We start from the raw sequence: 14,342 nt of genomic DNA on the forward strand, positions 1-14,342 counted from the left end.
GACACTATCCGTCTCAGCCTCACCTCGACCACTCTCTCCCAGATCTTCATAGAGTGACTCAATAACTTAATCCCCCTATAGTTATTGCAACTCTGAATGTCCCCCTTATTCTTACAGAGAGGGACCATGGTACTCCACCTCCACGCCTCGGGCATCTTCGCCGTCCTGAAGATTTCATTAAACAATCCAGTCAACCACCTTACACCAGCCTCTCCAACGAACTTCCAAAACTCCACCGATATCTCATCCGGCCCCGTCGCCCTACCCCTTCGCATCCTGCGGACAGCCTGTCTAACCTCTTCTACCTTAAAACGTCTACAATAGCTGAAATCCCGACACTCCTCTGAGTGCTCCAGTTCCCCTAACACAATAGCTCTATCCCCTTCGTCATTCAAGAGCCTATAAAAATACGACTGCCATCTCTTCTTAATGTGGCCGTCCTCCACCAACACTCTACCGTCCTCCCCCTTAATGCACCTCACCTGATCGAGGTCACGACCCTTCCTCTCCCTAGCCTTAGCGAGTCTAAACAACTTTTTCTCCCCTCCTTTCTCCTGTAACCCTGCATACAAGCTCTCAAAAGCGGCCGTCTTAGCTACCGTGACTGCTGACTTCGCCTCCTTCCTCGCTAGCTTGTACTCTTTCCTGTTTACCCGTTTTTCCTCTTCGTCCTTACTTTCCACCAACTTAGCATACGCCCCTTTCTTGGTCCCCACTTTCTTCTCTACCTCTTCATTCCACCACCAATCCCCCCGACGGTGCCAGGCCCGGCCCCTAGAAACACCCAACACCTCACTTGCATTCTCCCTGATGCACCTTGCCGCCCTGTCCCACATACTATCCACGTCCCCCCTACACTCCCACACCCCCATTCCCGCCAACCTCTCCCCTATCTCCCACGCATTTACTGGCGTCAGGCCGCCCCACTTAATTCTCGGTCTACACTCCTTAGTCCTCCTCTTTCTATTCTTCTTTATACCCAAATCCATAACCAAGAGCCTATACTGGGTCGAAAGATTCTCACTCGGGATGACTTTACAGTCCTTACACAACGCCCTATCCCCTTTCCTAAGCAACAAAAAGTCAATCTGAGTCCTGGCTACCGCGCTTCGAAAGGTGATCAGGTGCTCGTCCTTCTTCGGGAAGCCCGAGTTCACCACCACCAGCCCAAAGGCCCTCGCAAACTCCAGTAGGGTCGCCCCCTCGTCATTTCTCTCCCAAAACCAAAACCACCATGCACGTCACCAAAGCCTCCCGGTAGCGCCCCGATGTGCCCGTTGAAATCCCCTGCTACAACAATCTTCTCCGAACTAGGCACGCCTCTCACCACCTCCTCCAAAGCCTCCCAAAACCGCATCTTCTCCTCCCCCTCCGATCCCACTTGCGGCGCATAAGCACTACACACGTTCAGGGTAAACCTCCGAACGACCAACTTAATAGTCATCAACCTATCGTTGATCCTTCACCTCCACTACCTGACCTCTAAGCTCTTCATCTACTAAGATGTCAACTCCATTCCTACGCCTGTCGCTCCCAGAGTACCACAGCTTGTAACCATCCACATCCCTAGCCTTAGACCCTACCCACTTGGTCTCTTGGACACACGCAATGTTGATCCTCCTCTTCCTAAGAATCTTCACAAGCTCTATGGACTTACCCTGAAGGGTCCCTATATTCCAAGACCCAACCCTCAGCCTACCGTCCCGCCCTCCACTACCCCCCGCGGCCAAACCTTGGCCTCCCTCCCACTCCCGCCCTCTCCTCATCCCCCGCCCCCACCACGGCACCACTCCCCAACCCCCTCGGACATGACCCTATCCACCCATTACCGCCCACAGCCACAACTACACGAAAGTATAGGAAAATATACAGATATACACGGTGGTAGTATCAAATCAGCAGCAAGGAAATACAAGGCTCACACAAATTCAAAGGAATACTCCCGAAACAAAACTATACTCAATTAGGGGGCAAACACCACCGGACTCAACACCCGCCGCCCCAAATACAGGTTCCCAGCCAATAACCCAATCCAAAGCAGTGGAAGAAACAACCACAGCAACAGCAACAACAGACAACAGACAATGTCCACAAATTCCACGCAAGTCAAGGTACAGGGGCTACTACTAGCATGATATGAAATAATGAAATAAAATGGAATATGAAATAACGAAAATAACAAAGGTTAGAAGTCACCGGATTACGCTTGGAGCTGCGGCTGCTGGAGACGGAGTGGCGGGTGGCGGCTGGAGACCGGGCGGCGGCTGGCTGGCTGAAGGCCGAGGTGGGGGGAGGGCTGGTGTACCCCGCTGGGGGGTACGGACAGGGCAGGTAAGGGTGGGGGGGTGGGGGGGCCGACGGTCGGGTCGGCGGTCGGGGCCGGCGATTTATTGCCTAGTGTTTATTGCCTCTGCTGGGATTCGAACATGAGACCTGGGGTTCTCAACCCACTTCATTGACCACTAGGCCAGGTTCCATACTCTTTTTTTTAATAAAGGTAATTTGCCCTTTCCATACTTTTTTATCCCATAACACCAAAATTCCCCCTTTTCTTACTCAGCCTTCAAAAACAAAAAATCCACCTATCTCCCGGCCAAATTTGGCTAATAACCCACTAAGAGATGAAGTTCAACTTGGTTTCCTGAAAACAGTAGATAGCAGCCCTCCATTCAATCAGCAACAATTTCAACATCCTTCTTCTTTTGTCTCTCTTGCCGAGACCCTGACATTCCAAGATATAATCTTCAAATTCATGAGTTTCCGAAAGTGAGCTTTCTCCCCTTCAAGCTGCCTGAACTATCTTTCAACATAGTATTTTTAGGTGTTCTTTGTATCTCTTGTTGTCAATTCTAGTAAAAAGTTGCACTGTTTCTCCTTCAAACCCACAAAGGTTACCGCCCATCAATTTACTCAACTTGATAAAACAATTTCGCCCCCAAGCTGTAGATTTGACCTCTGTTATTTGAGATGGAGTTTGTGGATCCTGACCTTGATGCCATTCAAGGAAATGAACTTCTTCAGCAATACTGAAAGGAGGAGTTTGCACTGAAGTTGAATTCAATAGATCAATTTCAACCACTCAATGTTTACCTTCTCTAACACCCAACTCATCTACCATATGCTACACAATACTGTGAGAAAGAGGAAGAGGATTAAGTTAGATTTTAGATCTGTTCCTGTTCTGCGCAACATTAATTTCTAAGGTGACAGGGTCTAGCCCCAATGCGTCTTCTCATAATACATAATAAGTTGTTTCAGAGAATGAAGTGATCGGTTCGGGACTTAAAAATTTAAAATTAGAGACAATATCCGACCTATCATTCCATTGGATGTCGCTCCCATTAAAAGAGGCCCAAATTTATTGACCTTAGTTGCTATTTGCGGATGCGTGACTTCAGCATGAAGAGCACAAGGATTACAAGATCTTTATTAAGGTACCAAGCTCGGATTTGGAAAGAGAGTGAAGGCCTTTTGGAACCATTTCAAAGTCGTGGCATAGGTTGAAGAGAGAGAAAGGAACATTACACTCCCTAGGCACCTCACTTGAAGGGCATTTTGGTCTTCTACACTTCATCACTTACACTCAAGAGGCGCCTCACCATTCAAGTTCATTAAGGGCATTGTGGTCTTTTGAGGCCTCTCTTTTACACTCCAAAGGAGCACCCTTCATTAAGGGTATTTTAGTCTTGGTTTGTAACAAGTATAAATAGACAATTAGGCTTCTATTTTCATTAGTTTTGATGAATTCATTGAGTGATACTCAAACTGTATTTTCTTTCCTTAGTGTAGGGCTTGGAAAAGCTATTCTAGTGTAGGTCTTGGAAAAGACATTGAAACTAGGGTTAGCTTGAGTGTGGATTCACTTGAGTTGACATTTTGGCAAGAAAGGTGGGTGCTTGAGGAGTGGATCCCTTTGTGTCCACCTAAGAGTGTGGTGTTATCCTTCATTGGTGTTGTGTGTCTTGGTGTTTGACACACACCTTGGTGTTATTCATTGGTGTAGGTGTGTGTCTCACTATCTATCCTTAATGCAATTCTCCCTTTTATTTTGTTTGAATCCGTGTTTCTCTTCTTCATCTTCTCTTCTTTAGTTACTGATTTTTGGTTTCTTGGTGTGTTTTCACGTTTTTGTTCAAGTTCTAGGTTAGATCTTGTATCACAGCCAATCAATAGAATTAAGAACATCTACTAAATTGCCTATCATTACATGGTTACACCAAAAATAATAAAGGACTTGGCTGTCCATCTTTAGCTTTTGCATGCTGCTCTGTCTTCCTTCAAAGCAACTCTGGTTCTTTTTCTCTCCAAATAGTCCACCAGATGCAAGCTGGAACAATCCTCCATCTCTCCTCTTTTTTTGCTGCATTGCCATCTCCGTTCTAGCACTTTGGCATTGTATCTTTCCCTTATGGATGAACATCTGTCCCAGCCGAGCTGTCCAATTGCAATGTAAAAAGAGATGGTTAACTGTCTACTCCTGTTCTTCACATAAATAGCACCTAGAGCATAGATTAAACTTTCTTTTGTTCAAATTCTCATGTGTCAACCTGCTTCCTTTGCCAAAAGCCATATAAAATAATTCACTTTGTTAGGGATTTTTGTTTTCCAGATCATCTTCCAAGGCCAGCCTGCTACCTGGTCTTCAGCAGACCTCAGTTCTCTATAGGCAGATCTATCGGTGAACACACCCCTACTCTCCCCCTTCAACAGCAACCTGTCATCTTCCCCTGTTAAATCTGTAACCCAAGCCATTGTGTCATGAAAAGTTGATATGGTTGCCATTTCCCAATCATTTAAATTCCTTCTCAGATGAATGAGGTTCAAATTTGAACCCCAATAATTCTCCCTCCGCTCCACTTCTCCTTTTAGAAACTCCTTTGTGCAATCCCCCTTTACCCATAGGATTTACCCCATTTTTCCTCCAATGACAAGTGATCAATCTGTCCCACCGAAGACACTCCCCCTCCCTCCAATTACACAATGGTTTTTCATCTTCTCTAGAGGAACCTAGACTTAAATCAGACCACCCGAGGGTCATGTCGTTGGCACTGCTGCTATTCTTTCCGACCATTTTTCGGCAAATTGTTGTTTTTTCCCACACCATAAGATTCTTGAAGATCAATTCCACTGATTCCACCTCTATCGATGATGGAATCAAATCAGGTGGCCCTTTGACTATTAATCTAGTCCACCAGCTGTGGCGGAACCAGAATTTTCACCAAGGGCTGTCAAAATATAATGCAGTAAGCTCACGAAGAAGTCAATACATAATATACATAAAAATATTTTTTAACCTAGCTACACTGTAATTTTTGGACAAAGGGGATTGACACCCTTGAATACACGTCACTCCGCCACTGCCCACCAGAGATGGTTTCTCGATAGTGTTTCATTCTCAGTTTCTAATCACCCAGCACACTTCTTCCTAATCTCTTTAAACATCTTATCAAACCTAAATGTAGACGCATCCCCACTAATTTAATCTATACCATCTTCAGAGAACAGTCTCGCGTTGGTGACCACCATTAAAGGTTCAACACCAGATTTTGTTGTTGCCATTCACCCATTTTGACTCTTTGCTGCTTCCTCCTATGATGAGAATTCAAACAGGAACTTGAATCCAATCATTTCAAATACACGAACTCCTCAAGATACTTCCCAATTATTTCGTACCCATCTTACATCTGCGTGTTAGGATTTCACTTCGAAAATCTACAAATCTGCTAGCCAAACAGTTTTGAAGAGATTCCGACCTATGTTTAGTAGTGTTAGAGTCGACATATAATCTGACGAGTGTTTTTGACCCTAGGTGTTCTTCCAACCATCCCTTTGATTTGGTTGTATCTGAATAACCCCCAATGGTTATCCTGTAGTAGTCTGGCATTCTGCAAAACACCGTATCTTTTTTGCCACATCAACCACATTGTGTGAGAGTTTTGGGATGATTATACTACTCTTCCAAACTCCTTGTTTTACACGAATGATTATGAATCAGCCATGGATGTTAAGATTGTGTACCACCTAGTACTCGTACATCTGATTAGACTCGTTCCACCTTTTGAATACCAAAAATGTTAGAAGCAACAACCTGGCAGGACCAAAGACCAAAGCAACATTTTTCAGCTGATAGTCTTTCTTTGCTAAAATGCCAGTGGGGATTTCACTGGATATGTTGTTGCTGCTGCTACTGTAGTCTTTCTTTGCTAAAATGTCATCTTCTCTCAACAGCTCAAACAAATCGAATCAAATAGTCTAGTTTGATCCTTCCAATAATATCAAAAGATTTCATGCATGTCGTGAAGAATAATTTTCTCGCCATAGTAGTGGTTCAGTTTTAAGCTAATCGCTGTAAGAGATTATTGGTAAAGTCCAGATACCAGACAAAGAAGAGTTACAAGGAAGGAACGGTAGATTTCCAAAAAAATAAAAGAAAGTTAAACTCGTTAAAGAGTTGTTGAGGAGAGAGAAGGTAGGGAGTGGGCTGTTGAAAGAGTAAGGAAATGAACACGTTCATGGGTAAGAAAGAGAAAAGGTTTAAAGAGAATGGAGTTTCTCTTCTATAATTGAGATCATGTATATGATTTCTTCCTATCTGTCCAAACCTTGGTGGTCAGAGTTTCCTAGTATCTGTGCTGGTGGTAGGTGAGAACAACCTAACCCGGACACCACAATTATTAAAAAAAAATAGTTATATTAAGGAATAATTGTGTTTATACATATACATTAATATTTTTCATGTGTCTTTTGTGTATATTTAGATACTTGTGTGCTCGTAAAAGGTTAAAGAACCTCGAGAGTTGAAAAAAAAAAAAAAAAAACCTCGTTATTAGGCGTGGTGGAAGTCTAGTAGCACCATGTCTATCATAGTATTAGTGGTATACATGTAATCTCTTGCTTTTGATATCATGTACCATCCGTTGTTTATTATGTTTCATTTACTGTTTTATTTCGTTGTTGCTACTATTCCTTTTTGAATGCTTTGCACTGCTTTCATAGTAGTTGTAGGAGCTTGTTCCTGTAGTTTCTTGTCCTTCGATTTTTGTTAATATCTGTTATTTCCTATACCTGGATTATTGTATTATTTTGTTCAGTTACTATTTGCTATTTCGTTATCATATTTTGTTCCTTGTACTGTTGTTCCTTCTTTTTCTAGACTGCTTTGGACTGTTTTTTCTTGAGTGAAGGGTCTATTAGGAACATCCACTAAACCTCTGAGGTAGAGATAAGGTCTGCGTACACTCTAGCCTCCCCAGACCCCACTTAATTGACTAAACTGAGTATGTTGCTGTTGTAAAGTATAGAAATGCAATGTGTCCACGTTGAGCAGAATGTATCTCAAGGATTCATATAGATGAAACTAATTAACAATACTTAATGTTGGGCTTCTAAAGTCCAAGATATTCACAAGATGAGTGTTGCAGAGATGCAAAACCTAAGATGGGTCTGCAGTCATACAAGATTAGATAAGATTAAAATGATCACATTTGCCAAAAGGTGCAAGTGGCACACAATGAGGATCAAACGAGAGATGGTGGCTTGAGATCAATTGGTGTAAAACGATGGTGAGTGAAGTGCTAAAAATTGATGAGCTATACCTAAAATCACATGAAAGAAAGTGTCCCAAAAGACCCCAATTTCTTTGGAATCAACACAGACCTAGTTGAAGATAGGACAAAATGCAAGAAAAAGATTCATAGGAGTTATTTTTATTAGTTGAGAATAGGTTTAGGTCTTGTTAGATGACTTCTAATGTTAGTATTGCTATTATTTTTAAAAAAATTCACGGGGTATTCGGGCCAACTTGCGCACATCTCAACTAATTCCATGGTATAGCTACTACCTCCCCTTAACGATAAGTACCAGGTAACTCTATTTACCAAAAATAGACAGATAAGAAGAAATCACATAGTGTTTATATCCCTGTAGGAATTTGAACCTACGACCTCATGGACTCCTTCCACTTTATTGACCACAAGGCCACACCCTTGGGTACGCTATTATTTATATATATAACACTTATTTTTACCATTTTTTGGCATGATGAACAATATGAGTTGAGCTTAAGTTAAGAAACGGGGATTCATATAGCCGACCCTAACTTGTTTGGGACTTGGCATCATTATTGTTGTAATACTATATCAAAGAAAAAAACAAGATTGGGTGGTGTTCCCAATTTGTGTAGATGATTGTGTCATTCGTGGAAAATCATATTATGTTTGTAGATTTCTACCTTTTGGCGATCTGCTTGTATACATGAGATTCTCTCATTATTAATAAAAACTTTTAACTTATTTTAAAGAAATGCAAGAGAAAGAACATTAGAATTAAATTATTCAAACTTGTCCTTCGTTTAAATTACTTTTGTTAAATGCTTTCACTTAATCAAGCTATATTTGGACAAGCAGATGATGTTTGGAAATAATAAAATAAATACCCCTTCAAAAACCACAACAGTTGCTCCATTTAGCAAAGGTCCATAGGTTACATAGCTATGCCCAGTTATCCACCCACAGTCAGCCGTACACCTACAAATATTAAAAGTACCCGGGGAAAATGTATTTCAAAAAATCTGACCTAGTTTAGAATAACGAACAAAATATAAAAGAGACGCTCTTGGAATTACCAATATATGTCTGTCGGCTTGTAGTCAAATGCATATTTGAATGTAGTAGCAGTGTACACCATATATCCTCCCATTGTATGCAAGACACCCTTAAAATAAACTGAAAAATATAAGACACTAAACCAGTGAAAAAAAGAGGGCAACTCCAGGAAGCATGAAACCTTAGGCTTTCCGGTACTTCCGCTAGTGTAAAGAAGGAAAAGTGGATCTTCCGCATCAACCCACTCCACATCACATGTTACTGGATATTTCAGAATAACATCCTGGAACCACACAAGCATATTGGACTCAAATGATCAACAAGAAGTGAAATTCAGATTGAATACAAGAGCTAAACAGCCTAAAATTAACAAGACATACAAGGAGAGGAGATGCCATCTGGAAAAATTAGGAAGGAGAAAGCAACAGTGAAAAGCATTAAAAAAATGTTTGCAGTTTTGAAACCCAACATAACTGTGTGTTCATTAACAAAATCCATAATTACTTGGTATATCTGCCAGGCAACCATGCTCATTAACAAAATAAGGGTTCTCTACATATATCTTGCAAGCAACAACTCTTCTGAACATCTAGAGAAATCAAATTACAATTAGAAAATGACATATATTTACATGAATCCAACTATGAGGGAAAAAAGAATGTAAGCAAGGCATGTCTCAGAGAGATTTCTGCAACTACAGAAGCTTCAGAGTTATAGGTATCAATTCCCTAGTTGAGCTAGGTATCTGAAGCTGCACGTATTGCTCACCTGCCACCAAATGTCTCGTCCCTTAATCCATTTAGTCATTTCCTTTTTCATTGCTGAATCATTTTCATATGTCAAACACACATCTGCAAAGTGAAATAAGAGATGGAGATGAAAACGTATATGCCATAGCAATGTAAAGATGTGGTGCAAAAATAAATTTCCAATAAATGAAAAAGAGACAGATATTGGGCTCTTAATCCATAGGGATGTTTGGTAGGTGGAGTAAACTATTATCGGACAATAGTCTTGGGATTGGAATCCCTGGACTAACTATCCCACCTGGTAGAGGGGATAAGGTGGGATATCCATGATTAAGTCTAGGATAAGATTTATACCACATTCGGTAGATGGTGGTATAAAATTTATCCCCAGATAAAGCTTACACCAGGCTAAATCCTAGGATATCCCACCTTATTCTGCGTACCAAAAGACCCCCCAAAAAAAAAGGATGGATAAAATCAGCTAAGTTTCTACACTGGCCTCCCCTTCACCGTCAACGTATCAGTTACTCTTGTGAAGACAACGAGAATAAATACCGTCTTTAACTTCTATTATAATGGACTGAATATCTTTTATAAGGAATCGGAGAAAATAATAAAGCCAGACCACCAACTCTATCTTAACAACTGGTAAAGCCCTCTCTCTAGGATATGGCACTTCACTGCTCGGAGAGGAATGAATTCTTCTCCAAATCATCTCTTCCTTTATTGCTGTTAAGAAAGAAGTCAATTACGTTCGAGCTTTTTGTCAACTGATTCCAATCAAGCAATAGAAAGAAAGGGCTTCCCTATTGAAAATAAAAAGTTCTTCTCTTAGAGAGGCGTTTTCTTCGCTTAGAAAAGCGCTCCTACAATACAACTAAACAAGTGCTAGTAATCAGTTTAGAATCACTTTATAATACTCAATTTTAACACTTTTTTATAAGGTAAAAAATAAGACAGTATTTCTACCGGTCATATATTATGTTTTGAATTCTTGATAAATTGAGGTCCAGTGGCCTTTTTCTGAGAAAGTAACATGTGGATTATGAACCAGCACTTAGGTGGTGCAAAAACCCTTTAAAATTAATAAGAAGTTAATAAGAAAACAAAGGACTCTAGAACATCTAGGATACCATCTACAAATATAGGAGATTTCTTTGAACTCCAAAAACACAAAAGCAAAATACAGTCAATTTTGAGCCTCTGTACTGTCCTACTTTTAACTCAAAGCTTCTGTCATTCCTTTCCTTCCAAACAGTCCACCGTATACATGCTGAGATGCTCCTCCAAATGCTCCTGTTTTTCGCTCCAATACCTGCTTCCTCCCAACTGCGAAGAGTGTCAACAACATGGCTAGGCATTGTCCATTGTATGCCCCTGAGATTGATAAAAATCTCCATAGTTGGTCAGTAATTCTGCAATGCAGGAACAAATGTCTCACTGTTTCTGTTGCCTCTCCACACAAACAACAATGAGTAACTAAGATGATGTTCCCTTTCCTTGAATTCGCATGTGTTAGCACTGCCTTTTTAGCTAGCAACAACGAAAAGCATGCCACTTTCAAAGGTATTGTAGCTTTTGAGATTTGTTTCCATGGACACACGTTACTCCTGCCAAATTTAGTAGCTTGTACCCTGAGTTAACCTTGATAGCCCCTTTACTGTGCCCACTCCATCATAGTTTATCCATCCCATTCTTCCCCAAATCCCATTATTCTGAGAGTGTTGAGAGCCTTCTCAATGCCCAGTTTACATAAGATTCCAGGCCTCTTTTGAGACAGCCTTGAATCCACTGCTTCATTTGTAATCAAAACTGCATCCATGATCTGTCTTCCCTGGATGAAAAGCCAATTGTTGTGACCCTACCAGCTTTTCCATCACCCCTTTTAACCTCTCAGTTAGGACTTCAGACAGTACCTTATAGAAACTACTTATCAAGCTAACTGGTCTGAATTTTTTGAGCTCTTTCTTCTTTGGAATTAAAGCAACGTATGGGGCATTGAAGCTCTTTTCATACATTTCATTTTCAAAGAAGTTGTGGACTGGAGTACCAAGGCCTCAAATGCTCCCTATAGAGTTTGGCTTTGGAGATTTACTAGCAAGCTGGGTAATGAATTCTTCCAGAAGGTCCATTTCAAGCCAGGCAATGGAGTACTTATCAAATTTTTGGAAGATAATGGCTTGGCAACAACACCTTAAAGGAAGAATATCCTGGTTTATTCAATATGGCACTGGACAAGGCCTCCTCAATTGCCCAAAATAAGGAGCAACAACATCTGGGATGTACATTTCAGAAGACACTCAAGACTGGGAGTTAGAGGATTTGCTAGAATTGCTACTCAAGGTGGAAGCTTCAAGAATTGATGTGTAGGGATTCAAGCAGAACTAGATGAGAGCTTGGCAACCAAGATCAGGCTATTGACTCATGGCCCTGGAAACATCCCACACTTTAGGAACGACAATTTGATTTACCAGTAGACAAGTGAGTTGCTAACCAAAATTTACAAGATATTGGACAGATGCAAACTAATTCCTGCACCATGAAAGTCCACTTTGTTCATTGGTGAAATAATTTTTTGGACAGATATGGTTTATCCCCGTAAGAGAGCATATTCTAGCTAATTCATTAGAGATTAAAATAATCAACACACCAAAACCCCAATTGACAACCATGAAAATTGAAGTTGTCAACAAAGAATAATGTCAATGAACATATAATGATGGGTTTGACAAGCGTTCAACATTTGGGTAATGAAATTATATACAAGCGTTTGCTACAAATTGCACTATAAAAATACTGAGAAAATTAAATGAATCGGATAGACATTTGATAATCTTCTCACCAATAATGATGCCATTTTGAGCAGATTCTAAAAGGGCATTATCAACAATTTCTTTGAGATATATTATCTTGGACCCCCTCCTAACAGCATTGCATGTTATGACAACCTTTGGTCTGCAATCTATGATCCTTTGAGCAAGAGATTCGGCTGAGAAACCAGCAAACACAACCTGAAGTATAAAACAACCTGGATTATGATGTTTCCTACCTATGTATCTAGATTCTAGTTAGTCTAACTTGGTGAAAGTGAACCAAGGAGGAGGAAGATATGAAATGTTGTTTGGTCAAAATCAAGAAGGGGGAACGACAACATTCAATTTGAAACAAAGGAATATAAATTAGACTAACTATTACCGAGTGAATGGCACCAATACGAGCACAAGCAAGCATTGCAATTGGTAACTCCATAAGCATGGGTAAGTAAATGACAACTGCATCACCCTTGTGAACTCCAACCTCTTTTAAATAATTTGCTAGCTGGTTTAAGGAGGCTATTAGAAACTTGTATTATATCTTTGCACACTGTTTTATAAGAGGAAAAATAAAAAGATATAAAAATAAAAACCTGGCAAACTCTAGCCAAGAGTTGATTGTACGTCAAAGAACTATCAATACCAGGTTCATTTCCTTCCCAGTAAATTGCTATTTTGTCACCATTTCCAGACTCGATGTTTCTATCCAAGCAGTTGTAGCAGATATTTGTCATTCCACCCTTGAACCACTGTTAAAGAAATAAATGGCGGCCATTAAGAAAAACAAAATTTGGTAACAAGCTTTTTTTGAGAGATAAAATGGATAGGCCACTGACCTCGATCTCGATTTTCCCCTTTCGGACATCAAGATTCTCACGGTAAACCTGTTGGCCCCATTTCTCTCTCCAGTAGAATTGTGATGCAATGTCAGACCAGAATCGGGAGGGATCCTGGACCGACCTTTCATACATTTCCAAATACTAAACAGAAGTTTGGAAGTGTCAAAATTTTTGCATGATAAGGTTGGCAAGTGATAGATTGAAGAAGAGATGAAAGAAGGGGAACCTTGCGAGGAGAAGAAACATGAGCCTGGGTAGAGAAAGCTTCGCTGGGAAAGACGAGATCGTCCTCCTCGGAAGCAAGTGCCTCGCCTAAGATGAGAGCATTCAATCTGGTTATCCTGCCGGCTCCAGAAGGCAAGTGGGACATGGATTCCACATGGCGCAAGTGATTCGATGTAGTCAAGTTCTTCCTTGGACCAGTGAACGGTTGGTCTTCCATCCTCACCAAGGGACTGCCCCCAAATCCAAATCCAAATCCAAATCCAGACGGCAGGTTCAGGGGGGACTTGGCAGTTCGAGAGATCGGAATTGGAGGTGATGATGAAGTCAAAATACAGCTCTTGGAAGTGAGAGAGGTCGGAAATGGAGGTGCTGAAGTCAAAATACAGCTGGTGCTGCTGTTTATGTTTATGTTTATAATAATGGTATGATGGGTCATCCTTCCTTCCATGACTATTTTTATGCTGCTCCCTCCGTCCATTTCTGCTTGGAAAAATAATGAAAGCTCACAAGAATTTTTGCGTGCCTTTTTAGTTCTTTCATTTTATTATATTTGGAAAATGGACTAAAACCCCTGAACTATGGAGTACTTTTTTTCAACCCTGCAGACTGCAGTATACTTATTTTATTGCTTTCATACTTTTACTTAAATTAGAAAAGGGCTGAAATTATTTTTTATTTTGTATTTTGTATCAAGAAGTTTTGAATTCGTCTAGTAATGTCATCAATCCATCATTGTAAGACAATAAGATAATGAAGAATCGATATTATACTATACTTATACGAGATTATTGGATCTTGATTTTAGTAGTTCTCACAAGGAGTTTTTTGATATTTTAATTTTTTTTTAAAATAAAATTATTACACATGACAATTAATAGTGTCTTTTTATTATATATATTTTCATTTTCACCCTTATGCTTTTTGTTAAAAGTATTCCACTTAGATTTTTATAATTATTTTTTTCTTGTTAGATGATTATTTTAAATCAATAATCACTTTAACTCAAAAATTCACTTGTTAAACCTCCCTTTATCACTTGTTGATAATTAGTTAAACCTCCCTTCATTGTAAATCAACAATAACTTTAACGCAAAAAATATTCAAGTTAACTTT

The 14,342-nt window shown here is 40.3% G+C and overlaps 1 protein-coding gene across 2 annotated transcripts in view; it reads right to left on the bottom strand.

Moving 5' to 3' along the window:
* LOC107860795 (acetyl-coenzyme A synthetase, chloroplastic/glyoxysomal) overlaps window positions 1-13,828 on the bottom strand; it is a 30,136-nt gene extending 16,308 nt beyond the window's left edge. For both annotated transcript variants that reach the window (XM_016706273.2, XM_016706272.2), the window contains exons 1-9: window positions 13,231-13,828; window positions 13,002-13,145; window positions 12,759-12,914; window positions 12,548-12,670; window positions 12,195-12,363; window positions 9,372-9,454; window positions 8,785-8,886; window positions 8,624-8,712; window positions 8,435-8,525 (exon numbers count right to left, since the gene is read on the bottom strand). In XM_016706273.2, coding sequence (XP_016561759.2) covers window positions 8,435-8,525; window positions 8,624-8,712; window positions 8,785-8,886; window positions 9,372-9,454; window positions 12,195-12,363; window positions 12,548-12,670; window positions 12,759-12,914; window positions 13,002-13,145; window positions 13,231-13,707 — 1,434 coding nt within the window. In that variant the 5' untranslated portion in view covers window positions 13,708-13,828. The remainder of the gene's footprint in view (window positions 1-8,434; window positions 8,526-8,623; window positions 8,713-8,784; window positions 8,887-9,371; window positions 9,455-12,194; window positions 12,364-12,547; window positions 12,671-12,758; window positions 12,915-13,001; window positions 13,146-13,230) is intronic.
* Window positions 13,829-14,342: the final 514 nt, after the last annotated feature.

The sequence above is a fragment of the Capsicum annuum genome, chromosome 2 (assembly GCF_002878395.1).
Source record: "Capsicum annuum cultivar UCD-10X-F1 chromosome 2, UCD10Xv1.1, whole genome shotgun sequence".
Classification (NCBI taxonomy): Eukaryota; Viridiplantae; Streptophyta; class Magnoliopsida; order Solanales; family Solanaceae; genus Capsicum; species Capsicum annuum.